The sequence below is a fragment of the Chiloscyllium plagiosum genome, unplaced genomic scaffold (genome assembly GCF_037043375.1).
Source record: "Chiloscyllium plagiosum isolate Xiang-an unplaced genomic scaffold, Cpla_swu_hap1 HiC_scaffold_5, whole genome shotgun sequence".
Taxonomy (NCBI): Eukaryota; Metazoa; Chordata; class Chondrichthyes; order Orectolobiformes; family Hemiscylliidae; genus Chiloscyllium; species Chiloscyllium plagiosum.
Genome location: NW_028270143.1, coordinates 29726540 through 29754386, shown reverse-complemented (window position 1 = coordinate 29754386; position 27847 = coordinate 29726540). Strand labels below are relative to the sequence as shown.

At 43.8% G+C, this 27847-nt stretch overlaps 1 protein-coding gene across 5 annotated transcripts in view; it reads right to left on the bottom strand.

The window, feature by feature from the left end:
• stk31 (serine/threonine kinase 31) overlaps positions 1-27847 on the bottom strand; it is a 113304-nt gene that overhangs the window by 83960 nt on the left and 1497 nt on the right. For all 5 annotated transcript variants that reach the window (XM_043689740.2, XM_087987065.1, XM_087987067.1 and 2 more), the window contains exons 2-3: positions 5524-5575; positions 348-409 (exon numbers count right to left, since the gene is read on the bottom strand). In XM_043689740.2, the coding sequence (XP_043545675.1) occupies positions 348-409; positions 5524-5563 (102 nt within the window). In that variant the 5' untranslated portion in view covers positions 5564-5575. The remainder of the gene's footprint in view (positions 1-347; positions 410-5523; positions 5576-27847) is intronic.

Below are 27847 nucleotides of genomic sequence, written 5' to 3'. Positions count from 1 at the left end.
TTATTTTGCACAGGATTAGCAAATTGTGGAATAATCTGACACAACCTATTGATGTAGAATCCATAAATTTGCTTTTTAAAAAACATATTCAGTTCAGGGAAAGTGGGCCATGATAAAAGTCATTGCGCAGTCATAGAGCAAGACGAGTAGATGCAGCTGGTGAACAGAAACATTGACAAACCTGTCTTTGTGATGTAACATTGTATGGCATTTATTAAGTCCATCTTTTGAACTATGTACATACTTTGTAGTCTCCTAAAACTATACACACACTCACAAACTCCTCCAGGAATCTAGAATACAAAACTATTTTATTGCACATAAAAGGAAAATTACATTTGTATTACCTGGCCCCAAAAGGTAATTGGGTCTTCAATGTGACTTCCCATTACATCTTCAACTTTTAATACTAGAAATTACAAATATTTAGCATTATCAAAAAGGGACATTTCAATATGCAAAACCTGAACAGTTACTCACACTTTAAAATACATTACTTCAGTTAAAGAGTTTTGCTGTTGAGCCTTCATGCTCTGGTATTGCATAAAATAAGATCATTGTGAAATCTCTGCAAATTGAGTTCATTCAAGTTATTTCAAAGACCAGGTGCTGTTATGGATTAGTAGTCCTCCCAGCACAGGTTCCCAAGTTTAAATTAAATATATCCAAATGGGATAAAGGCTTTTTCATTGCCGTATCAGGACCAGTATCTCAAATTCCTCTGGAGGTACAGTTCATTGATTTTAAAAACTACAGTCCTTAGTTACTGTCTATCTAACATTTTCCTTGCAGCACCCAAATATGGTCAACAGTCAAATTGAGCAGAAGGGAGTGAGTGAGTGGGAGGGAGGTGATTTAACTGTTCAGGTTTAGGTCACAATTCTGACAGAGTGGAGAAATTTATGCGCTCAGGATGTTGTCCTGATTTTTCTCTTTACAATACCAGTTGGTCTACTACCTTTTCAATCTTTTCCATTTTCACGTCAGTTCCTTCGACTTTATTTCTACCTTTCCAATTTCTCATTTCTAATGGGTGCCTTTCATCTTTTCACCGTCCTGCTGGATTTTATATTCTTTGTTTCACTATTTTTGACTGTTTCACTTATCGAGTTCTAGAGACATACAGCACAGAAACAGATCCTTCAGTCCAACTCGTCCATGCCAACAAGGTATCCTAAATTATTCTGGACCCATTTGCCAGCACTTGGACCATATCCTTTTAAACCCTTCCTATTCATACACCCATCCAAATGCCTTTTAAAGTGTTGTAACGGTACCAGCCTCCACCAGATCCTCTGGCAACTCATTCCATACACTCATTACCCTCTGCATGAAAAAGTTGCTCCTCAGGTCCCTTTTAAAATCTTACCCCCTCACCCTAAACCCATGTCCTCTAGTTCTGGATGTCCTTCTTAATTAGAATGGAATTGTTTAACTCATTAACCGCTTCTTTAATTAAAGTATCTTCCATTTATTCCCTACTAAGGGGCTTATTTTTTGGAATCAAAGCATTGCAACAAAACATTTACAGATCCAAAAGGAAACCATTTGGTGGATTGTGGCTGTTTTGTGCTTCTACAAAAACAACTCAGCTGGTGTCACACTCTCATCTTTTGCCTCAATTTTCCTTACATTTAGAACCAGAGCTTTCACAGCATGCAAAGTGGGCAATTGGCCTATCGCGTCCACACCAGTCAAACATCCTTCTTTTCTCTTCAGATAAAGTATCCAATCTCCATTTGAAAGCTACAATTGAATCTGACTTCACCAGTTTCTAATGCATTGAGGCAATGATTTGGGATGCCAAACACTCATTGTCAAGAAGGTTTTTTTTCATATTAGCTTAAATTATTTCGCCAATCAACTTCAAATTGGTGTCCTCGGATTCCAAACCTTTCTACTAATAAGGAAACGTTTCTGAGGAGCTCTCTTGTGGCATAGTGGTAATAACCCTAACCCGAACCAAGAGACCTGCGTTCAAGTTCCACCTGTTCCAGATATATGTACTGACGTCTCTGAACAGGTTGATTAGAAAAACAAGTTAAATAAAAAAAAGGAACTGTTTCTCCAGATCTATTCTACCTGAACCCCTCATGATTTTGAGAGCCATTGTGAAATCTCTTCTCCTTGCAGAACTAAAAGTTGAGAATAGCCCCAGCTCCTGCCCAATTTACCTTTGTAACTGAAGTTCATCATCCCTCGAAGCATTCTCACTTTTATTTTTAAATACTCTTTCTAATACCTTTATGTCCTTCCTCAAGTGCAGTGAACTGAAGAAGACAATACTCCTGTTGAGGCCAAACCATTGTTTGATAACTTCCATGTTTTTGTACTCTATGCCTCATTTATAATAGGCAGGATCCCATCAGCTTTATTAACTAGCTTCTGAAACTTCCCCATTGTTTCAATGATTTTTGCACGTATACCCAAATCACTTTGACCTTGCAATCATTTTTGTAACTGAATCCTTAATATTTTATTACCATTCCTTATTCTAAAGGAAAATGTACCACTTCACATTTTCTGCATTAAATTTCATCTGCCATGTGTCCATTTCACCAGTCTATGTCCTTTTCAAGTCTATCTCACTCAATTCACCGTAATTACAAGTTTTGCATCAACAATAAATTTGGAAATTATAGCCCCAGACACCCAAGTCTCAGTCTTTAATACTGATCAAACTAATGGTCCAATACTACAATACATGATTCTCCAATCTGAACAAGAACCATTCAGCACTATTCCTAGTTATTAGCTAACTTCAAATCCTTTCAGTCCTTTTTATTCAACCTGATATAGATATTGTTAAGAATGGAAAATTAACAGTGTCAAAAGAATCTTTGTCTATCCAAGGTCAATGAGAAAGAATTCACAGACACATCCACGTGCCTGAATTGCTGAAATAGTTTCACAACCTGAAAACTCACATTGTACATAGACACCGGGTGGCATAGTAGCTCAATGGTTAGCGCTGCTGCCTCACAGCGCCAGGGACCTAGGTTCGATCCCAGCCTGGGGTGACCATTTGTGTGGAGTTTGCACATTCTCCTTGTGTCTGTGCGGGTCTCCTCCAGGTGCTCCGGTTTCCTCCCACAGTCCAAAGATGTACAGGTTAGGTGGATTTGCCATGCTAAATTGCCCAGTGTTAGGTGCATTAGTCAGGAGTAAATGTAGAGGAATGGGTCTGGGTTACTCTGAGGGTCAGTGTGGTCATATTGGGCCAAATGGCCTGTTTCCACACTGTAGGGAATCTAAAAAGACTTTCTACTTAACAATATCATTTTTCTCTTAAAAGAAGGACTAAGTTAACTTCTTGTTCTGATGACCATATCTGCAGCAGAAAGTGAAGTCTGAAACTTACACCAAACAACAAACATATGAAGCTAAAACATAAGATACTGAAGATGAATAAGAAGCTAGTTAACCATCCAAAAGAGAGAGAACGGTAAAACCAAGCAATTCCTTGCATCATTCTGGTTCAATAGTGATGACCAACAGCATTTTCATTGGTCCACAGTGGTACATGATCATGACTTGATGAAATGAATGCTTGCTCAGAAAACTGGAATTAAAAGGACATGAAACAGTGTAGCCATTAGGAGCTTAAAGCTAATGTGTTTAGTGAGTGCAATCATCCTATAACAGGTTCCCTACCGGTAACTATTAGCAATCGTTTTTTGTTTCTCCATCATACTATCAATGACTCCAAACAGCACATCAATGTCCCATTGTTTATTCTAAAAAGGAAAATAATACCCAATTATCCTATCACAAAACATGTAAATAAGTTAATTTTACCTATTCAATTAAATAGTTAGTGATGGCAACAAGCAAAATTAACGTAGATGAAAGAAAGATTGAAGTTATACACATTAGCATTATTACAATGCAGATAATTCAAGTAGACTCAGTCGTACAGCATGAAAACAGACCCCTCGATCCAACTCATCCATTCCAATCACATATCCTAAATTAATCTAGTCCCATTTGCCAGCATTTGGCCCATATACCTCTAATTTTTTCCTTTTCATTACACATTCAGATACCTTTCAAATGTTGTTATTGCACTGACCTCCATCACCTCATCTGGAAGCTCAGTCCCTACGTGCACCCACCCTGTGCATAAAACATTTGTGGCTCATGTCTTTTTTAAATTGTTCCCCTCTCATCTTCGACCTCTGCCCTCCAGTTTAGGGCTCCTCTACCTTGGGAAAAAGACCTTGACCATTCACCCTATCCATGGTCCCCAGGATTTTATAAACCTCTAAGATCACCTCTCAGCCTCTAACACTCCAGGGAAAATAGCTCCAGCTTATTTAATCTCTCCCTACAGCTCAAACCCTCCAACCCCAGTTACATCCTTGAAAGGGTGCAGAAAAGATTTAGAAGTTCAACAACATCTTTCTTATAACAGGGAGATCAAAAATTGAACACAGTATTCCAAAAGTGAGCTAACCAATGTCCTGTACAGCTTCAACATGATCGCCCAACTCTTTTACTCAATGCACCAATAAAGGAAAGTGTACCAAACATTATCTTCACTATCCCAACTATCTGGGACTCCACCTTCAAGGAATTATGAACGTGCACCCCAAGGTCTCTTTCTTTAGCAACTCTCCCCAGGGCCCTATCATTAAGTGTTCAGGTCCTGTTCCGATTTGTTTTAATAAATTAAACACCATCTGCCACTGCCCAGCTATTCCAATTAAAGGTCCCTTTGTACTCTGAGGTAATCTTTTGAACTGTCCAGTACACCAATTTTGGTGACATCTGTAAACTTACTAATCATTACTGGAAGACAATGGACTTATCCTAGTGCTACTGAATTTTTCAATTCTGCCAGCTGTTTGTTGTCTGCATTTTTGTTACAGTTGCAAGCAGTTCTGAAGAAGAATCAGACCAGAATGGAAAGGAAGATGTATTTTTCTCTCCACAGATGCTCACAGCCTTGTTGAGCTTCTCCAGCATTCTCTGTATTTGTTTGTGTGGAAATAATGCTAGCCCAGCATTCACAACCCAAGTACCATCTTAAACTGTACTAAACATACCAGATTATAGTGCCACACTCCCATTAAAGAGAAATGACTAGTGGTGGTTTAACCTGAAGGTCACCGCATCTCAGACAAGGGGAGGGGTTAAGAAGCAGAGTCCTTTATGGCAACTTCAGTCATTACAGGAGAGGTCACTCTGCATCACAAACCAGCCCTCCAGGTAACTGAGCTAAATCAACCCCCTATACATTGGTCACTAAGCATCTCTATAAGCATGCATGGTTTCACAACTTTTTTTCGAGAATATAAAATTCTTCTCAGTGCACTACATGCTTTAGATTCTTCAAAATACGCAGTATTCAACAAAGTTGGCAATTGACATGCTCCCAGACATTCCCAAAGCCAGGCAAGAAAATATAGGGAATAGCCCAGCTCTTATTTTTCTTCATCCTTCCAAAATGCCTCTGCTAAAGAATTTAATAACTATATATAATTATGCAGAACATAGGAAATCTAGTAAATGTTTAAGTACCTATTCCTTCAGGAGGATTCACTTCCTTTCCGTCATCCATCTTGAAAACTTGCTGAAACAAAGTGGAAAAGCATTATTGCATGTGTATGCATAAAGGTACTTATTCTCTCAACCTTTGTGCACAATATAAACTTTCCCAAGTCAAATTGACCCTGACTGTTGAAGAATTGTGTCAATCCAACTCTGGATGTACAATATCACCAAGTGCTTAAGAGCAGGTCAAGGCAACATAACTGGTCAAGGTCTCTTTGAGAGGAAAGCCTTTGCACTGCCTCACCTCAACCTTAGACCCAAAATCTCAAACTTAACCTTAGTACAAAAAAAAACCATGAGCAAATACTGTCTAACTTCTATGCTAAAGGTGTGATATAACCATGAAACTGGGAACTTCTGTGATACAGTGGTAGCATACTTATGTTTGGGCTTGTCCCAGAAGTGTGTGTCATAAGAATCTAAACAAGTTCATTAAAAGTAATTTTTTTTATAAGCATTTGATTTCAGTGCAGTCAAAATACTGTGGTCAAGGCTGAATCTCCACAAAGCGATCAAAGTACATTTTTAAAAAAAATGTCCTCAGGGAATGGCAACTCTGACCAGCACTCCCAAAACATTTACTTAACAGATATGGCCAGAGATTTGTGTGTATTTATAAACATGGATGAAATCTCTCTTGTAGCCAAGAAAATCTGAAGGCAATGGATTATGATACACCAAAAAGAACTACAAACATGTATTCTTTTTATTTTACCCATCTTTAAAAAAAGGTTTACTGATGAAATAATTTGAACCAGCCAAGAAAACTGAACAAAAGCTGGTGTTTTGAGATAAAAGCTGCTCTCAGCAATCCACACTTTATATAATCCTTTTTGTCTTAGTTTAACTCAAACTAAATTTATGTCCTAACCAGATCAGTATCGCAAAAACTGAAAAAAAATCAGAAACAAAAAACAGATGGAGAGAAATCAAAGCTAACATTTTGGGTCGAGTGAATTCTGAGGAAGGGTGCAGCCTAATGGAAACATGTCTTTAAAACAAAAAAAAAGAGGAAATAGGTATTGTTACTTGCCACGTACATACAAACATTTCATTCTATTTATTTTAGCTGTTCTCATGTTATTCTACATTATAGGAGGGAGACCAGAATTGAACATTTTCCAAAAGTGGCCTAACCAATATCCTGTGCAGTGCAACATGATATCCTAACTCCTATATTCAATACACTGACCAATAAATGCAAGTGTATCATTCACCTTCTTCACTACCTTGTCGACCTGCAACTCCACCTTCAAGGAACTACGAACCTAAGCCCCAAGGTCTCTTTGTTTGGCAACTCTCCCCAGGACCTTACCGTTAATTGTACAAGTCCTGCCCTGACTTGCTGTACCAAATGGCAACACCGTACGTTTATCAAAATTAAACTCCAAACTTGGTAGATAGCCTTCATTCACAACAATCAATTCTAATCTATAAATCAGCTCTTAGGAGCTGTTCAAAACCTTCCAGTTCAGTTTTGTTTCAGTTTCTTCAACCATCCAGCTTTCCTCAACTATCTGTGACAACATATCTTGGAAACCCATGAAAAGTCAGGAACTTATCACACTTCAGGTCACAAATACAAATTCACATTTCTTACTAAGTACATACTGGAGTCTTATTCTGCACTCTGCCATTTTGGGGGCAGCAGTCAAAAAGACAAGGTTCATGCCTAATCCTGTTGTTCAAGGGAACCAGCCAAATACCTGCAACAGGTGAGCACAGCCAACATAAGATACCTCTCACTTCAGGTCGACTGCAGAAATTCTGTCAGGAATCAGGTCTTTGAAACAACTAGCTCAGTGAGCAGTGTTCAACCTCTCTCCTCGAGAAAAGCAACTGCTCTGTTAGATGCAAATCCAGCCTGCCTTCCTCCCCACTCAGCAGTACAAGTGTATTGAGCAAATGTACTCAGCTGTACAACCAACCCATTGAGAAAGGCCCATAGCTGACTTCAGTTAAAGCATAAGCTCTTTACTTTACATATCTGACCGCTCCTCACGAATCAAAAACACATTGCCACCTTCCTCACAGTGTAAGAACAATCACATCCAGAAGCCTGAATATACCATGTGCATCTTTCTACATGCACCATATCACCAGTATGTGCAGGGAGAATATATTGTGGAGCACGTGCCTTTACCGTAAATTGTTTTAAAACACCAACAATCAAGTCCTACTTAACGTTGAAAAACACATTCGGTTTTAATTCGAATTCTAAACGAAACCTGAGCATATCTTCACTCATTCCAGCCGTATGCAGAAAAGTTCAAGCTACCATAACGATAAATTGAGAAGCCAGCGAGGAAGAAACTGCAGCCTGCACCGGTGCCTTACCGAATGTCCAGCCTCTGAGCCAGAGCAGAGCCCAATGCACCGAAACAGGCTTGGACACTCCCCAAAATGTGGAGGGAAGCAGCAAAAGGCTGTTCCAACAGCCGGGGAAACAATTCCTGAGCGAGACTCTGCAGTGCTGACAGCTCAGGTCCTCATTTAGAACCGACTAGGCACCCAAAAATTGAGGTTCACAATGTAACTTCAAATCAGATATTACAAAGGAAATTACAACAGAACTGTGTACAATTGGACGGACTTGTTCCCCACAATGTTCTGTCCATTTGCCGAGCGTTATTATTAAAATTCTCATCAACAATGCGTTTGTGATGACTATTTTTGCTGATGCTATCAAAAAGATTCCAAGAACCATCAAAACATGGGGGTTTACCCCAGTTGGCATTACTTATTAGCGTTTATTATTTTGTACAAAGGAACACATTCTCCCGTGGCTGGATTCTCCCGGGAAGTTCTCTGTTCACGTTTTAATTCTTGCGCCTTCCACAAAGGCCTTTATTCACCACGTGTTCACCCTGTTTCCACGAATAATAAATCGTACACAGTAACTGAAAAAAAAATCATTGTTCAATGTGAAACACAAGGTAATGAACTTGGCAGAAAGACATCTAATGATCCCATTGCAGTGTCAGAAAGTTACAAATGATTGGAAAATCCTAAAATAAACGAATCAGGTGATGAAGAGCCTGCTTTCCAGTAACTTTTCAGTGGAATTTTGAGCACACATCATTTAGCAGTTATATCCACAATTAAATTGCCTGTAAATATTCTCATTAATGCAATGCCAGGTTAATAAGCTAAAAATATTCATTTTGGGCAAGCCTTTTTTTCTTTCTTTTAAATACCCCCACTCTACCGCCTAATGGCAGCAGAGCTTATTTTCCCCCAGCACATAGTGGAGAACTAGTGCAGAAACTATTATTCATATTCCACTGCCCGGAAGAACAGAAATACGTGAGTGGCCAGTGACAAGCAGTGCCCTTCTCATCATGCCTAGATGATCAAAAAAAGTGAAAGGGAGGACAGGGATTAAATCAAAATAGAATCTGAGGAGCAAATAAAACACTCCACGCCCTGCAGTGCCCACCTCTCCCTGAAAACCTCATGGGTGCTGGTAGATAACACGTGCTCCTTCTCGAGAGACACCGGGTTTTGGGCAAGTTTATTTTCTTTCTTTTGTTTAAATAAACCCCCACACTACCACATAACAGCTGTAATGCTTATATTTCCCCAGCACCCATGTTGTTAGAGTGCAGGTGCAGGACGCAGTGAAAAAATGAGTCCACAGGAGACTTTATTCATATTCCACCACCAGGAAGAAAAGCAACACCTGAGAGTGGCCAGTGACAAGCAGTGCCCTTCTTATCAGAGAGCAATGCCTAGATCATCAAAAAAGTGAAGGGGGGAGGGGGAGGGGTAGGGATTAAATCAAAATAGAATTGGAGGGGGGAATAAAATTCTTCACACCCCGCGATGCCCATCTCTCCCTGAATACCACGAGGGGGTTGGTAGACACTGTGTACTCCTTTACCAGTGACACATAGATTTTGGACAAGTTTACTTCCTGTGCAGGTGTAGGACACAATGAAGATCAATAAGTATGTAAATCTTTATTTGTATTCCACCACTAGGAAGAAAGGAAACACCAGAGTGGCCAGTGACAAGCGGTGCCCCTCTCGGCAAAGGGCAATGCTGCATAATCAACAAAGTGAAGGGGAGGGCAGGGATTATATCAAAATAGAGTTATAGAGTCAGAGTCATAGAGATGTACAGCATGGAATCAGACCCTTCGGTCCAACCCGTCCATGCCGACCAGATCTCCCAACCCAATCTAGTCCCACCTGCCAGCACCTGGCCCATATCCCTCCTAATGCCTTTTAAATGTTGCAATTGTACCAGCCTTCACCACTTCCTCTGACAGCTCATTCCATTCAAGTACCACCTTCTGCATGAAAAAGTTGGCCGTTAGATCTCTTTTGTATCTTTCCCCTCTCACCCTAGCCTATGCCCTCAAGTTCTGGACTCCCCTACCCCAGGAAAAAGACTTTACCTATTTATCCTATCCATGCCGCTCATGATTTTTGGAGGGGGAATTAAAGCACTTCACTCCCTGAACAGCTCAAGGGTGTTGGTGGACACCGCGTGCTCCTTCTCCAGGGAAACATGGGTTATGGGCGAGTTTTTTAAAATTTTCTTTTTTTCCTCTATTTAGCACAGAGTCGGTCCCCTAAACTGAGGAGATTCTAAATCTCCTGGTTATATATTTTTTTCCCAGCACCCATGATGCATGTGTGCAGGTATGAGATAGTGAAAGACAACAGGTGTATAAATCTTTATTAATTTTCCACCGCTAGGAAGAAAGGAAACACCAAGAGGGCCAGTGACAAGCAGTGCACTTCTCATCAAAGGACAATGCTGCGTGATCAAGAAAGTTAAGTAGAGAGCAGGGATTAAATCAAGATAGAGTTGGAGGGGGAATTAAAACACTCCATTCCCTGCGGTGCCCACTTCTCCCTGAACAGCTCAAGGGCGTTGGTGGACACTGCATGCTCCATCTCCAGGGAAACACGGGTTTTGGGCAATTTTTTTTTTCTTTTTCTCCTCAAAACCAGCAGGATCACACTGACTGTGACCCAGCCAGCACAGAGGTCAGTTCCCTAAACTGAGGATATTCTAAATCTCCTGGTTATATATTTTTTCTTTTCTTTTATAAAACCGGCAAAACAGCGGTAGTGCTTATATTGTCCCCAGCACCCATGTTGTGTGTGTGCAGGTGTGAGACACAGTGAAAGAAAACAGGTGTACAAATCTTTATTCGTTTTCCATCACTAGGAAGAAAGGAAACACCAAGAGGGCCAGTGACAAACAGTGCACTTCTCATCAAAGGACAATGCTGCGTGATCAAAAAAAGTGAAGGGGAGAGCAGGGATTAAATCAAAATAGAGTTGGAGGGGGAAATAAAACACTCTACTCCCTGCGATGTCCACCTCTCCCTGGACTGCTCAAGAGTGTTGGTGGACACTGCGTGCTCCTTCACAGGGACACCCGGGTTTTGGGCAAGTTTATTTGGAACTGCAGTAATTAATTCAGTTAACTTTTTAACTGAACATCAATTGCAACTTAAGGCTTCTTTTAAGATATGAGATAGTGTAAACTTCAGAACTTTAATAATTGGCTATAAATTGAAGGAAGCAGCAATAAGTCTGTCTGGAAGTGACAAGGACAAATAGGAATTGGTAGCAGTTAGCAACGTCTGGGAAAAGAAGAAGTTGAAGCTCCTTAAACAAAATTGTTTTAACAACCACTTGATAAATGGTGGTCTTATTCACAAGAACAAATGATTATCCTGTAGAAGAACTTAAGGAGCAAACTGCAAGAAAGTTGTGTCTTCAAATAGACAGTCAGTGCGAAATCTAACAAGGAATGGGGAAAGTACTTATAAGAAAACAACTTTTATAGATGCACTATAGAAAGCATTCTATCTGGATGCATCATGGCTTGGTCCAGCAACTGCTCTGCCCAGGATCGTAAGAAATTACAGAGAGTTGTGAACACAACCCAGTCTATCACACAAGCCAACCTTCGCATCCATTGAGTCGAGAGTGTGATGCTGGAAAAGCACAGCTGGTCAGGCAGCATCCAAAGAGCAGGAAAATCAACATTTCGGGCGTAAGCCTTTCATCAGGTTTCCTTATGCCTGAAATGTCGATTCTCCTGCTCCTCGGATGCTGCCTGACCGGTTGTGCTTTTCCAGCACCACACTCGAGGCTCTGATCTCCAGCATCGGCAACCCTCATTTGTTCCCATCCATTGATTCCAACTGCACTTCTTGCTGCCTCAGAAAGGCAGCCAACATCATCAATGAAACCCCCGGTTATAATCTCTTATCTCTTCCATCAGGCAGAAGATAAAAAGCTTAAACACACACGTCAACAGGTTCAAGAAAAGCTTCTTCCCCACTGCTATTAGACTTCTGCATGGGCCTCTCAAATTTCAAATCTAACGTTGAGCTTGCTTTTTGTGAACCTTCTTTGCAGCCGTGACTTTGTATTCATTGCTCTCTTCTATCAATCTATGATCTTTGTATGGTATGATCTGCTTGTACTGCATGCAAAACAAAACTTTCACAATACCTAGGTACATGTGACAAGAATAAATCAAACCAAACCAAATCAAAAGCAGCAAACTTGATGGTTCCAGAGAAGTAATCAATATTGTAGATGAAAATGTTATGAAGATGTGGGTGTTCTGTACCTTTAAGAGAGTTTAAAAGCTAGCAAACTAACTGACAGCACCCAGTGTTCTGAATAAGGTAACAATGTAACACTGGGTCGAAAGCTAGAATAGCCGGTTGCCTGAAGACAAAAACAGAATTGAATTAGGCCAATCAGTTTAAATTGGACCCTGAAAAATACCAAATTCCAATCAAGTTTGATTTTAGTATATTAGCAATCTTAAAAGCCTATGACACAATCCGATGCTTTGGGGATTTAAGACCAGAGAAAATTGAACAGTTGAGAGGAGATCTGCCATGCCACCAGCATGTACAGACTACCCAAAAAATAGCTCTCTTAAAGGTATCTTTATTGATCAGTAACCAGTGAAGCAGAATCCTCAAGAAGAAGCAAAGAAGACTGAGGAAGATATGAAGAGAAGATTTGATATCTGGCTGGTTTTGGAAACTTGAATTTTTAGTAAATCTTAATCGGGTTGGGGGTGGTGGTGGTTAATTGGACTATTATTATAGAAGGGAAGGTAAAAGATAGGTAGAGGAAGGAGTTGTAAGTAGTTGTTAGTTAATTATTCTCTGTTATACTTTAAGAAAAAAGTTGGTAATTTTCACTTTACATAGTTCTTGGACTCTCGAATTTTCACAGATTACTGCACGGGATAAATCTTTTCTGTGTTACTGGTTTAAATTAAGCAGGAGGGTTTACCCCGTGTCATAACAAAAGAATCTAAAGGATCATCAATAATGTCACACCCAGAACTTGAAGAACAGAAAATACCATAAGAATTTAACTCCATGATTCTTTAGCAGCAGAACTTCAAAAAATAACACTATGCAAATGTAAGAGGTAATTTCGGTTTAAACTTTAAGATGTGCCTGGACCACAGACTGATCTATAATAAAAGACAAAACCTTTGTTTCTTTTCTAACAACCATTTTATATACTCAAAGGTAGAGTAGTTTAAATTGTGCAGAATGCTGACAATTTGTGAGCTATAGTAAAAGCATGCAGGCTCTTGATTAATGAAGCCATTCACACAGCAGAGAAGGATGAGTCCTTCGCTGATAAGACTCCAGGATGGGAGTGCGACTTGAGACATCTGTTTCAAGATTAAAGCTTTTGACTGATAAGACTACAGGGTGAGAAAAACAACAAACTTTGGAGACTCTGGAGCCTTTTGTTGCAGACTTTGTGATAAAAATAATGATGTTTTTAAGAATGTGAACCTCATGGCTTGTTGGAGCCAAGGAGAGGAGGGACTTGTCCTATAAATAATGGAGACTTTGTAAGCCTCAGCGCGCCTTTTCTTTAAGGGTGCCCGACTCTGCAGACTTGACTTGTTAATAAAACTTTGTTTTCCTGAATTTGTCTAGAGCGATTATTGAGAAGCGATTTTCGTTTCTAACAACTTGGGGGCTCGTCATCCGGGATCAACACTCCGGCCGCAAGGGGAGTTGAGGAAGGATATCGGAGAAGGTGCACCCTGCTGAGTTCAGCAGTCCCTGATTCCTTGCTTGTCGCCCCGCGCGGCTTGAGCGAGTGATATCCGGGAGGCTCAGGAAAACAAAGGAGGGGTGTACCCGAGGCAGTGGGGACGGTTAACGATCGAGTAATTTCGGTGCACCGAACCCAGGTAAGACAAAACTTGCGGGGACCGTGTTTCCGGAGGACTGGGTACCTACGGGGTGCCTGTGGATTTTTTTTTTCTACAGAGACGTGGGACTCAGGAATCTGGAGGCCGGGGCTCGCCTGTGAGGGATTTTGCAGAGACCGTGTTTGAGGAGGAACGTGTACCTACGGGGTGCCTGTGATTTGTGTCACAGAGACGTAGGACACAGGAATCCAAAGACCGGGGGTGCCTGCAAAGGAACCTGGGCGATCACGGGACTGAAGGTCCGGGAATTGGCTACATTGTGATAGATTATCACGGGAAAAATACGAAGTCCTCGGAAATGGGAAATAAGGGATCTAAGGTGATTAAGGGAAAGGTAGGCTTAAACAGGGACAATGACACATACCCCGGGGTACCTGACGATAGTCCGTTAGGGAGAATGCTAAATAATTGGGATCAGGCTGGAAGAAAGGGAAAATCTAAAAGGAAGATGGTAAAATACTGTCAAAAGTGGTCCCAGAAACCTATTCAGGGCGACTCAGTGTGGTGGCCTAGATTCGGTACTGACGAAGACTGGGTCCGGCAAGCCCTCATTTTATATGTCAATTCAAAACCTGATGTTAATCTGGAAGAAAGTGATTATGCCCTTTGTTGGCTGCCGGTTACGATATCTTGTCAAATGCAGGTAACTAATAAAGACTCGAAAGGGCAGAAAGAATGGGACCCTTTAGATCATTTACCGCCGCCCTACGTGACCCCGTCTGCCCCACAGAATGTTCCTTCGGGTGACGACGATTCAGGGGAAGGGGAAGAAGATGGGGAGGAATCACAAACTACCTCAGGGGTACAGACCAGATCTCAAGCTGAAAAGGGTCACAGACAAAACCCTGTCTCGATTGCAAGAATGAATCCACTCCGGGAAGTGCCCATGGGGGGCGAGGAAGGAAGGACGGGATATGTGAACGTTCCCTTGACGAGTACTGAAGTACGGAATTTCAGGAGGGAGATGAAGGGTCTACTAGAGGACCCCATGGGACTTGCTGAACAATTGGATCAGTTCCTGAGTCCGAATACTTACACGTGGGAAGAGATGTGTTCCATCATGAAAACATTGTTCTCTAGCCAGGAGCGTCAGATGATACGACAAGCTGCGCTCTTGGTCTGGGAGAGAGAGGGGGGAGAAGGAGGGGAGCAGAAGTTTCCCCTCACCGACCCCGAGTGGGATAAGAACACGGAGGGAGGACGGCGCAACATGAGAGACATGCGGGAATATTGGATAAAAGGAATAAGACATGCAGCCCCAAAGGGGCACAATTTTACCAAGGCCTTTGGTAATCATCAAAACCCGGAGGAAACCCCTACGGACTTCCTAGACAGGATTAGGAAGAATGTGCAGCAGTTTGCTGGGGTGGACCCTGAGACGGACGTGGGGCAACAACTCATACGGGTAGAGTTTGTATCAAAGGCCTGGCCGGACATACGAAAGAAGTTAGAGAAAATGGATGATTGGGATAGTAAATCTTTAAGTGAATTACTACGAGAGGCGCAAAAGGTGTTTGTGAGAAGGGACGATGAGAAGCAAAGGAAGGCGACAAAGATAATGATGCAAACGGTGCAACAAATGACAGCTGGAAGAAAGGAAAAGGGAGAGCCGTGGCAGAAACAGGAAAGGGGAGAGTCGTGGCAAGAGCAGAGGAAAAGAGAACCATGGCCGGAACAAAGGAAGAGTGGAGGAACGCGAGACCGCGACAGGGAAACGAAGAGGACACTCAGATGTTACTATTGTAATGAAGAGGGACATTTTAAACGGGAGTGCTCCCGCTACAAGCGGGAGGTGAGGTCGTACGCCCTGATGGAGGAAGATTAGGGAGGTCGGGGGTTCCTACCCTTGGGGCAAAAGGACTATCGACAGGAACCCCTGGTAAACTTGAAAGTAGGGCCCCAAGGATCGGAGATCACATTTATGGTGGACTCGGGAGCCGAAAGATCAAGTATAATCCAAATACCCCCCGGCACCCGAGCAGGAGGAAAAGTTATGGGGGTATCTGGAATTGGAGGACAGAAATTACAAGTCCCAGTGGTAGAGGACGTGGAAATTGGATATGAAAACAGAACTACTAAACGAGACCTCCTTCTACTGCCATCGGCGGGATTTAATTTGTTAGGAAGAGACTTGCAGGTCAAACTAGGGATCGGAACGGTACCAAGTAACGGGGAAATGGTGGTAAGGTTGTTCGCCCTCACCGAAGATGATGATCAACAAATAGACCCGGAAGTTTGGTACCGAGAGGGGAATAGAGGGGGTCTAAACATCAAACCTCTCCAAATCACCATGTTACCAGGAAGAGGCCCGGTAAGAAGGAAACAATACCCGATTGCTATGGAAGGACGGGAGGGGTTACAACCTGTGATAGAAAGATTAATCACAGATGGACTACTGGAGGAATGCATGTCCCCTTTCAATACTCCAATACTCCCTGTGAGGAAGCCGGACGGGACATATAGGCTGGTGCAAAACCTGCGGGGGTTGAATGAAGTAGTCCAGGCTAGATACCCGGTGGTACCTAATCCCTACACGTTAATGAGTAAAATTCCCCCCGAACATGAATGGTTCAGCGTAATAGATCTGAAGGATGCTTTTTGGAGTTGCCCCCTTGACGAAGAAAGTCGGAACCTTTTTGCCTTTGAATGGGAGAATCCCTTCACAGGACGAAAGCGACAGTTAAGATGGACGGTCTTGCCGCAGGGATTCACGGAGTCACCCAATTTGTTTGGACAAATACTGGAGCAGATCTTAGAAGGATTTCAGTGTAACGCGGAGAATCAATTGCTCCAATATGTCGATGATCTCTTACTCTCAGGACCAAGAGAAGAGGAGGTACGAGCAGACACCGTTGCCCTGTTGAACTTCCTGGGGAAACAGGGTCTACGCGTCTCCAGGACAAAACTCCAGTTTGTGGAGCGAGAAGTAAGATATCTGGGCCATCAAGTCAGTAAGGGGCACCGCCGTATCACGCCAGAACGAATATCAGGAATTACGGGTATGCCAATACCCAGGACGAAGAAGGAAGTCAGGCAATTCCTGGGACTAGTAGGGTATTGCCGGATATGGATTGAAAGTTACACCACTTTAGTAAAATTTTTGTACGACAAACTGGGACAAGAAGGACAAAAGGTGGACTGGTCAGATGAGGAGGAGCAGCGATTTAATATTATTAAAAATAAACTGATTCGAGCTCCGGTATTGGCTTTACCCACCCTGAAGGAACCGTTCCAGTTATATGTTAATAACGCCGGCGGAATTGCCCAGGGTGTGCTCACTCAGCTGCGGGCAGGGAAACGTCAGCCGGTTGCATTTTTGTCAAAAATGTTAGACCCTGTGTCACGTGGATGGCCGACCTGTATACAGGCAGTGGCAGCTACGGCAATGTTAGTAGAAGAGGCCCGAAAACTTACCTTTGGAGGAAGGATCACAGTATACTCCCCACATTCGGTTAGTGCCATACTGGCTCAGAAGGCTCACCGCTGGTTAACAGACTCTCGCATCCTAAAGTATGAGACGATTTTGATGACCGGGAACGATCTCAATTTTGCAAAAGATCTCAGTTGCAACCCAGCCCAGTTTCTGTACGGACGTCCTGCAGACGGGGAACAGGAGCATGATTGTGTGGAATTTGTGGACTTGCAGACCAAAAGCCGAGAGGATCTGCAAGAAGCCCCGCTGGGTGAGGGACAGGAACTGTATATCGACGGGTCCTCCCGGTGCATCAGTGGAGTACGATACAGTGGCTATGCTGTTATAGATGGTGCAACGAAACGGACGATTGAGTCTGGACGACTGCCCGGGAAGTGGTCAGCCCAATCCTGTGAGTTGTACGCCCTCCAGAGGGCCCTGAAGCTGTTGGAAGGGAAAGTGGGGACCATATATACTGACTCAAAGTATGCATACGGAGTCGTTCATACTTTCGGGAAAATCTGGAAAGAGCGAGGATTGATAACTTCCCGGGGAAAGGAATTAGCTCACGAACAAATGATCAGCCTAACGTTGGAAGCCCTGGCGTTACCTACGGAACTTGCAGTAGTCCATGTACCCGGTCACCAGAAGGGGTCGACACCGGAAGCGGTGGGAAACCGGCTGGCAGACGAGGAAGCCAAGCGGGCAGCGGTCGAAAAATCCGTCCAATTGTTAACGTTAATACCGTTGAGGGAGGGCCTCGCTAAACAACCCGTCTTCACCCAGGGGGAGATTGATAAAATGGATCAATTGGGTGCCCGGCTAGATACTAACGGGAAGTGGACGGTTCCTGATGGGAGACAAGTACTGAACAAACAGATCACCCGGGGTATTCTGCACCGATTACACCATCAGACCCACTGGGGGGTGCAAGCCATGTGTGACACAATCCTGAGAGACTATGTATGCAGGGGGATATACACATTAGCCCAACAAGAGGTAGTCGGATGCCTGACAAACTGCTGTCTAGAAATTGACGATAATGGTAAAGCGGTTTTGAAAATTTCCGATGAAATTCGGAGATTGGCCCATGTGCCAGTACAATCTTGGCGTCCTCTTAGTGGCATCGGATGGTGGGATGGTCTCCTAGGTGGTAGCTGGTGGCGCACGGCGTTGCTGGTGGTTGGGGGCGGCATGATTCTTCTTCTCGTATTACCCTGCCTAACTCCCTGTATTCAGTTTTTAATTCAGAAAAATATTTCCCGACTCCAGGCAGTGGTGGTTCCACAACATGGGACACGGGAACTTAAAGTGATGTTGCTGCGAAAGACCAAGGATTTCCCGGGCCCTTGAGGGAAGGGGGGGGGCTTATCTTGGTCAGGCACATCTTAAAGAAAGAAAAGGGTGGAATTGTAAGAGGTAATTTCGGTTTAAACTTTAAGATGTGCCTGGACCACAGACTGATCTATAATAAAAGACAAAACCTTTGTTTCTTTTCTAACAACCATTTTATATACTCAAAAGTAGAGTAGTTTAAATTGTGCAGAATGCTGACAATTTGTGAGCTATAGTAAAAGCATGCAGGCTCTTGATTAATGAAGCCATTCACACAGCAGAGAAGGATGAGTCCTTCGCTGATAAGACTCCAGGATGGGAGTGCGACTTGAGACATCTGTTTCAAGATTAAAGCTTTTGACTGATAAGACTACAGGGTGAGAAAAACAACAAACTTTGGAGACTCTGGAGCCTTTTGTTGCAGACTTTGTGATAAAAATAATGATGTTTTTAAGAATGTGAACCTCATGGCTTGTTGGAGCCAAGGAGAGGAGGGACTTGTCCTATAAATAATGGAGACTTTGTAAGCCTCAGCGCGCCTTTTCTTTAAGGGTGCCCGACTCTGCAGACTTGACTTGTTAATAAAACTTTGTTTTCCTGAATTTGTCTAGAGCGATTATTGAGAAGCGATTTTCGTTTCTAACACAAAGATCTAACCCTGTACACAAGACAGACACTGTTGGTTGGAATCGTAGTTAAATTCTGCAATTAGTCAGGTATTAACTAAGTTGAGTGGTGAGGTTTAATTTACTTCCTTGAGTGGTTGTATTTCAGTTGCGTCAAAGAGTATGGTGCTGGAAAAGCACAGCCAATCAGGCAGCATCCGAAGAGCAATAGAATCAATGTTTCCAACATCAGCTCTTCATTAGGAATGAGGGGGTGGCCCAAGGGCATTGAGAGGTAAATGGGAGGGGCGTGGGGCTGGGGGGCGATGGCAGCTGAGAATGCGATAGGTAGATGAAGGTGGGGGTAATGGTGATAGGTCAGGGAGGAGGGTGGTGCGGATAAGTGGGAAGGAAGATGGACAGGTAGGACAGGTCAAGAGGGTGGTGCCGGGTTGGAAGGTTGGATGTGGGATAAGGTGGGGGGAGGGAAAATGAAGAAACTGGAGAAATCCACATTGATCTCATGTGGTTGGAGGGTCCCAAGGCAGAAGATGAGGCATTCTTCCTCCAGGTGTCGGGTGGTAAGGGTTTGGTAGAGGAGGCCCAGGACCTGCATGTTCTTGGAGGAGTGGGAGGGAGAGTTAAAGAGTTCAGCCATGGGGCGGTAGGGTTGTTTCGTGCATATGCCCCAGAGATGTTCTCTGAAGTGTTCCACCAGCAGGTATCCTGTCTTCCCAATGTAGAGGAGACCAAACCCCAACATCATCATCAAACCAATGGACAAGGCGGAGCAGTGGTAGTTTGTCACACCAACCTCTACACCTCTGAAACCAGACGCCAACTCGCGGACATCTCCTCCTACCGCCCCTTGACCACAACCACACCACCCATCACCAAAGCATCATCTTCCAGACCATACATAACCTCAAGGGAGCTCTCACTGAAAGTCTCCAACCTCATAATCTAGGAACCCCACGCCATCCGGTTCTACCTCCTACCCAAAATTCACAAACCTGACTGTCCCGCTCGACCTATCGTCTCGGCCTGCTCCTGCTCCACAGAACTCATCTCTACATTCTTGACACCATCTTATCCTTCCGGTCCAGGAACTCCCCACCTACGTTCGGGACACTGCCCATGCCCTTCACCTCCTCCATGACTTCCATTTCCCCAACCTCCAATGCCTCATCTTCACCATGGACATTCAGTCCCTCCACAACATCTATCCGCCATGATGAAGCCCTCCGTTTCTTCCTCTCGCATCTACCCCACCAGTACCCTTTCATGCATTCATTTGGCTGCTGGTCCTCACCCTCAATAATTTCTCCTTTGAATCCTCCCACTTCCTCCAGATCAACGGGGTAGCCATGGGCACCCACACAGGCTCCAGCTATGCCTGTCTCTTCGTTGGATATGTGCAACAGTCCAACGTCTGGAGCTACAATGGCATGTCATTCCCCACCTTTTCCTCTGTTACATCAATGACTGTATTGGTGCCACCTCGTGCTCCGTCAAGGAGGTTGAACAGTTCATCAACTATACTAACACGTTCCTCCCTGACATTAAGTTCACCTGGACCATCTCAGATACATTCCTCCCCTTTCTGGACCTCTCCGTCTCCATTAACAGTGACCGACTCAAAATGGATATCTACTACAAACCCACTGACTCCCACAGCTACTTAAACTACACCTCTTCCCACCCTACCTCCTGTAAAAACACTATCCCTTATTCCCAATTCCTCCGCTTCTGCCCCATCTGCTCCCAGGAGGACCAATTCCACCACAGATCATACCAGATGGCCTCCTTCCTCAATTACAGCAATTTCCCCTCCCACGTGGTCAGTGATGCCCTCCAGCGCATTTCATCCACTCCCCACACCTCCACCCTCAAATCCCACTCCTCCAACTACAACAAGGATAGAACTCACCTAGTCCTCACCTCCCACCCACCAACCTCTGGATACATTGCATTAGCCTCTGCCATTTCCGCCACCTAAAACAGATCCCACCATCATGGATATATTTCCCTCCCCATCCCTATCTGCATTCCGTAAAGACCATTACCTCCATGACTCCCTTATTCGGTCTATGCCTCCCCACCAAACCATGCTCCCTTCCCAGCTCCTTCCTCTGCCACCGCAAGAATTGCAAAACCTGTGCCAACACCTCCCCCCTTACCTTCATGCAAGGCCTCAAAGGAGCTTTCCACATCTGTCAGATATTTATCTGCACTTCCACACATGCCATCTACTGTATCTGTTGCTACCAATTTGGTCTCCTCTACACTGGGGAGACAGGATGCCTACTGTGGAACGCTTCAGAGAACATCTCTGGGACACCTGCATCAACCAATCCCACTGCCCTGTGGCCAAACATCCCTCTCATTCCACCAAGGATGCAGGTCCTGGGCCTCCTCCATCGCCAAACTCTAACCACCCAGCGCCTGGAGGAAGAACGACTCATCTTCCACCTTGGGACCCTCTACCAACTTGGGGTCAATGTAGATTTCACCAGTTTCCTCATTTCCCCTACCCACACCTTATCCCACATCCAACCCAGCACCCTCCTCTTGACCTGTCCTACCTGTCCATCTTCCTTCCCACCTATCTGTACCACCCTCCTCTCTGACCTATCAACTTCATCCCCAACTTCATCTACCTATCACATTCTCAGCTACCTTCACCCCGACCCCCACTCCCTTATCATTTATCTCTCAGCCCCCTTGGCCTATCCCCTCATTCCTGATGAAGGGCTTATGCCCGAAATGTCGATTGTCCTGCTCTTTAGATGCTACTTGACCAGCTGTGCTTTTCCAGCTCACCACCACACTCTTCAACTCTGATCTCCATCATCTGCAGGGCTTACCTTCTCCAATGTATTTTTTGGTTGCTACATGCAATAATGTTTAAATAACTGTTTTGGTATTTGATTGTCCGCAAGATCATAGAATCCCTACTGTATGTGAAGGCCATTCAGCACCTTGAGTCTACACTTACCCTCTGACGGGCATCCCACTCAGACCCACCTCCATACACTTTCATGTAACCCTGCATTTCCCATAGCTAATCCATCAAGCCAGCATACCTAAATATTATGGGCAATTTAGCATAGCTAATCCACTTACCTGCATACCTTTGGATGATGGGAGGAAACCCAAACCTAAAGTGCAAACTCCATACAGTCACCTGAGGGTGGAATCAAACCTGGGACCCTGGTGCTGTGAGGTAGTACATAAGAACATAAGTGAGTATAAAACTCACTGAGCTCGGGGAACGCGGCTTAGTTTGTGGAGAGTGGTCAGAAGGAGGAGCAGCAGCAGCATGGAGCAAGTACAAAACACACTGAGCTTGGAGAACGCAGCCTAGTCGGCAGGGAGCAGTCGGAGAGAGAAACAACAACAGCATGGAGTGAGTAAAAAACTCATTGAGCTCAGGGAACACAGCCTAATCTGCAGGGAGCGGTCGGACGGAGGAGCAGGTGAACCAGTAACACAGAGTGAGAATAAAACTCACTGTCGCTGTGAAATATACTGGAGGGATGTTACAGGGAAGCTGTGACCTGATTGGCTGGTAGGAAATCTGCAGCAAGTTTGAAAAAGAAGAATTAGCAGAGAAGTATTAGAAATTAATTAACTCATAAATTTATATAAATTAATAAAGTAACAAACTAAGTAATGATGGCTGGGCAGGTGATGTGCTGTAGCTGTATGATGTGATAATTGGCTGATCCCATTGTGAACTGTAGTGACCTCATCTGCAGCAAGTGTTGGTTGCTGAAGGAATTCCAGCTCAGAAATGATGAACTGGATCTGAGCTTCAAACACTGTGGCACAACCGGAAGGGAGTAAGTTACCTGGATGCTTTGTTTCAGGAGGCAGTCACATCTGGTAGATTATGTAATTCAATTTCAGTCACTGATCAGGGACAGCAGGGTGTGATTGCAAGTGAGGCAGGTAGGGGGTTCCTGAGTTCAGGAACGGAGGAGCCTCAGCTCTGACCTTGTCCAACAGGCAAGGTACTTGCTCCTTGTGTGGATTAGGAAAAAGGCTGTGGGGAGGATGAGCCAGCTGGCCATGGCACCACAGTGCAGGAAGCCTTTCAAGATGGGAGAGCAAAACGACAAATGGTAGTTATAGAGGATTCTATAATTAACGGGATAGATAATATCCTTTGAACATCAGATCGGGAGTCCTGCACAGTGCATTGCTTGGCCAGTGCCAGGGTGCAAGATCTCTCTGACTGGCTTAAAAAGGTATTGCAGCAGGAAGGGGAGGATCCAATTGTTGTGGTCCCATTGGGACAAACAATATGGGGAAGGCTAGGAAAGAGGACCGGTTTGGGGATTATCAGGCACTAGGAACAAAACTAAGAACAGGTCCCCAAGGGTCATAATCTCCGGATTACTACCTGAGCCACATGTAAATTGGCTTAGGGAAGAGAAATTTAGGGAAGCAAACACGTGGCTAAGAGAGTGGTGTCAGAAAGACGGGTTCCATTTCATGGGGCATTGGCATCAGTTTTGGAACAGGAGGGATCTGTACCGATGGGATGGTCTCCACCTGAACTGATCTAGAACCAGTGTTCTAGCAAAAACAATTAGTGAGTCAGGGTGAAGGGAAGGGGAAAATGACAGAAAGTATGATGATAAATGAAAAGGTAAGCAGCAGGTTAGTATGTGTGCAGGTGGGTTTAAGTACGAGGCAGACTATGAATAAAGTAAAAAGGAAGAATAACATAGGAGATATTATTAGAGATACTGGAAATCATGAGGATATGAAAACTAACATAACAGCACTTTACCTGAATGCTCACAGCATTCGTAACAAGGTCGATGAGTTAACGGCACAAATCGTCGCGAACGAATATGATTTAGTAGCCATTATGGAGACATGGTAACAGGATGGTCATGAATGGGAGTTAAATATCCAGGGGTATCAGACGATTCAGAAGGACAGACAGGAAGGTAAGGGAAGTGGTGTGACTCTGATATTCAAGGATGACATCAGGGCGGTGCTGAGAGGTGAGACAGTTTCTCTGGAGAATAAGGTTGAATCCTTTTGGTTGAAAATTAGAAATTTTAATAAGAAAAAAATGTCACTGATAGGTGTAGTCTATAGGCCACCAAATAATAACATCACATTTGGGCGGGCACTAAACAAAGAAATAACTCATGCCTATAAAAATAGTATGGCAATTATCATGGATGATTTTAGTCTACATGTCGATTGGTCGAACCAGCTCAATCAGGGTAACCTTGACGAGGAGATCATTGAGTGTGTCTGCGATAGTTTTCTTGAACAGTATGTAATGGAACTGAGGGAGCAAGCTATCCTAGATCTTGTCTTGTGTAATGAGACAGGAATAATTAATGACTTCATAGTTAGGGGTCCTCTTTGAAGGAGCAATCACAGTATGGTTGAATTTAGAATACAGATGGAGATTGTGAAGATAAAATTCAATGCCAGGGTCCTGGCAAACAACAGAGACCACAATATGATGAGGTAGGAGTTGGCTAAAATAGACTGGAAACAAAGACCTTATGGTGGGACAGTTGATGAGCAGTGGAGGACTTTCAAAGCAATTTTTCAAAGTGGTCAGCAAAAGTATATTCCAGTGAAAAGGAAACACCATAAGAGGTATTCTACCATGGGTGAAATAGGGAGGCTATCAAATTGAAAGAGAAGGCATACAAAGTGGCCAAGATCAGCAGGAAACCAGATGATTGGGACAGCTTTAAAGGTCAACAAAAAGCCACAAAAGAACTATAAAGAAAATATAGAACATAAGAAAAAAACTAGCACAGAACATAAAGACAGATAGCAAAGGTTTCTAGCAAATGTGACTCCACTGTTTAAAAAGGGTGGTAAACAAAAGGTGGGAAATTATAGACCATTTAGCTTAACTTCTGCAGTGGGGACATTGCTTGAGTCTATTATCAAGTAAGAAATAACAAGGCATCTACATAGAAATTGTCCCACTGCGCAGACACAGCATGGGTTCATGAAGGGCATTTCATCTTTACTGATTTTTTGGAATTCTATGAAGACATTACAAGCATGGTGGACAACGGGGACCCAGTAGATGTGGTGTACCATGATTTCCAAAAGGTCTTCAACAAGGTGCCATGGATAGAGGATTGGTTGATGAACAGGAAGCAAGGAGTGGAGATACGTGAGTAATAAGAGAATGATCAGGGAGAAGGTAGGGCCAGTCAGGGATAGCATAGGGAACTTGTACTTGGAATCTGAGCAAATAGGGGAAGTCCTAAATGCGTTTTTTGCTTTGGATTTCACTAAGGAAAGGGACCTTGTTGTGAATGAGAACTTTGAGGAGCTGGGAAACAGGCTTGAACAGATCAAGATTGTTGAAGTTGATGTGCTGGAAATTTTGGTAAACATTAAGATTGATAAGTCTCCAGGGCCAGACCAGATTTATCCCAGGTTGCTCCAGGAACCTGAAGAAAGGAGGTTGCTAAGCCGCTGGCGAAGATCTTTACTTCCTCACTCTCCACAGGAGTTGTACTGGAGGATTGGAGGGAGGTAAATGTTGTTCTTCTTTTCAAGAAGGGGAATAAGGAAATCCATCGCAATTACAGACCAGTTAGTCTTACGTCTGTGGTCAGCAAGGTTTTGGAACTAATTCTGAGGGATAGGATTTCTGATTACTTGGAAAAGCATAGAGTGATTAATACACACAAACGAAGTTGCATCAAGACACTATTCAAAAGGGCCACAACACACTGCAGCACACCAGAACTGCAAAAAGAGGAAGAGGAACACCTATACAAGGTATTCGCAAAAAACGGATATCCTCGCAATTTCATCAACAGATGCCTAAGGGAGAGACAACAGAACGAGGACATGCCGCAACCCAAAGGACTAGCCCTACATCAAGAACATCTCTGAAATGACAGCCAGACTACTGCGACCACTAGGACTTATAACAGCACACAAACCAACAGCCACTCTCAGACAACAACTCACCAAAACAAAGGACCCGATACCCAGCATGAGCAAAACTAATGTAGTGTACAAAATCCCATGCAAGGACTGCACAAAACACTATATAGGACAAACAGGAAGACAGCTAATGATCCGCATCCACGAACATCAACTAACCACGAAACGACATGACCAGCTATCCCTAGTAGCCACACACGCAGACGACAAGCAACATGAATTTGACTGGGACAACACTACCATTATAGGGCAAGCGAAACAAAGAACAGGTGAATTGGCCATGCTAAATTTCCCGTAGTGTTAGGTAAAGGGGTAAATGTAGGGGAATGGGTGGGTTGCGCTTCGGCGGGTCGGTGTGGACTTGTTGGGCCGAAGGGCCTGTTTCCACACTGTAAGTAATCTAATCTAATCTAATCTAATCTAATCTAATCTAACAGCCAGGGAATTCCTAGAAGCTTGGCACTCATCCACAAACTCCATCAACAAACACATAGACCTGGAACCAATATACCGGCCACTACAGCGGACAGCTGAAACTGACAACCGGAAGCGGCAGGGACAGGCCACTATAAATGCCGGAGGAAACACCACAGAAGCGCTTCACAGGAGGCTCCCAAGCACTGAGGATGTAACCAAGACAGGGGACGAAACGTTTGCAACAAAAACTTCCAGCTCGGCGAACAGTACAACAGCAGTGATTAAAGGCAGTCAGCATGGCTTTGTGAGGGGCTGGTCGTGCCTCGTAAATCTTATTGAGTTCTTTGAGGGGATGACAAGACAGGTCGACAAAGGTCAAGCAGTGGATGCGATGTATATGGACTTCAGCAAGGCATTTGATAAGGCTCCCCATGGTAGGCTCATTCATAAAGTAAGGGAGTATGGGATACAGGGAGATTTGGCTGTCTGGATTCAGAATTGGTTGGCTGACAGAAGGCAGAGAGTGGTTGTAGATGGAAAGAATTCTGCCTGGAGGTCAGTGGTGACTGGTGTCCCACAGGGCTCTGCTCTTGAGTCTCTGCTCTTTGTAGTTTTTATAAATGACTTGGATGAGGAGGATGAGAGGAGGGTTAGTAAATTTGCCAATGACACAAAGGTTGGACGTGCCATTAATAAGTATCGAGGGCTATTGAAGGCTGCAGCGCGACATAGACAGGATACAGAGCTGGGCTGACAAATGGCAGATGGAGTTCAACCTGGATAAATGCAAAGTGATGCATTTTGGAAGGTCGAACTTGAATGCTGAATACAGGATAAAAGAATTCTTGGTGGTGTGTAGGAACAGAGGGATCTTGGTGTTCAAGTGCATAGATTCCTCAAAGTTGCCACCCAAGTGGATAGGATGGTTAAGAAAGCATATGATGTTTTGGCTTTCATTAATGGGGGATCGAATTTAAGAGTAGAAAGGTTTTGCTGCAGCTCTACAAGACCCTGGTGAGACCACACTTGGAATATTGTGTCCACTTCTGATTGCCCTATTATAGGAAAGATATGGAGACTTTGGAGGGTGCAAAGAAGGTTTATCAGGATGCTGCCTGGGACTGGAGGGTTTGTCTTACGAAGAGAGGTTGACTAAGCTCGGATTTTTCTCTCTGGAGAGAAGGAGGAGAGAGGGGACCTGATCGAGGTATACAAGGTAATGAGAGGCTTGGATAGAGTTAATAGCCAGAGACTTTTTCCCCAGGGCAGGATTGACTGGCACAAGGGGTCATCGCTTTAAGATATTAGGGGGAAGTATAGAGGA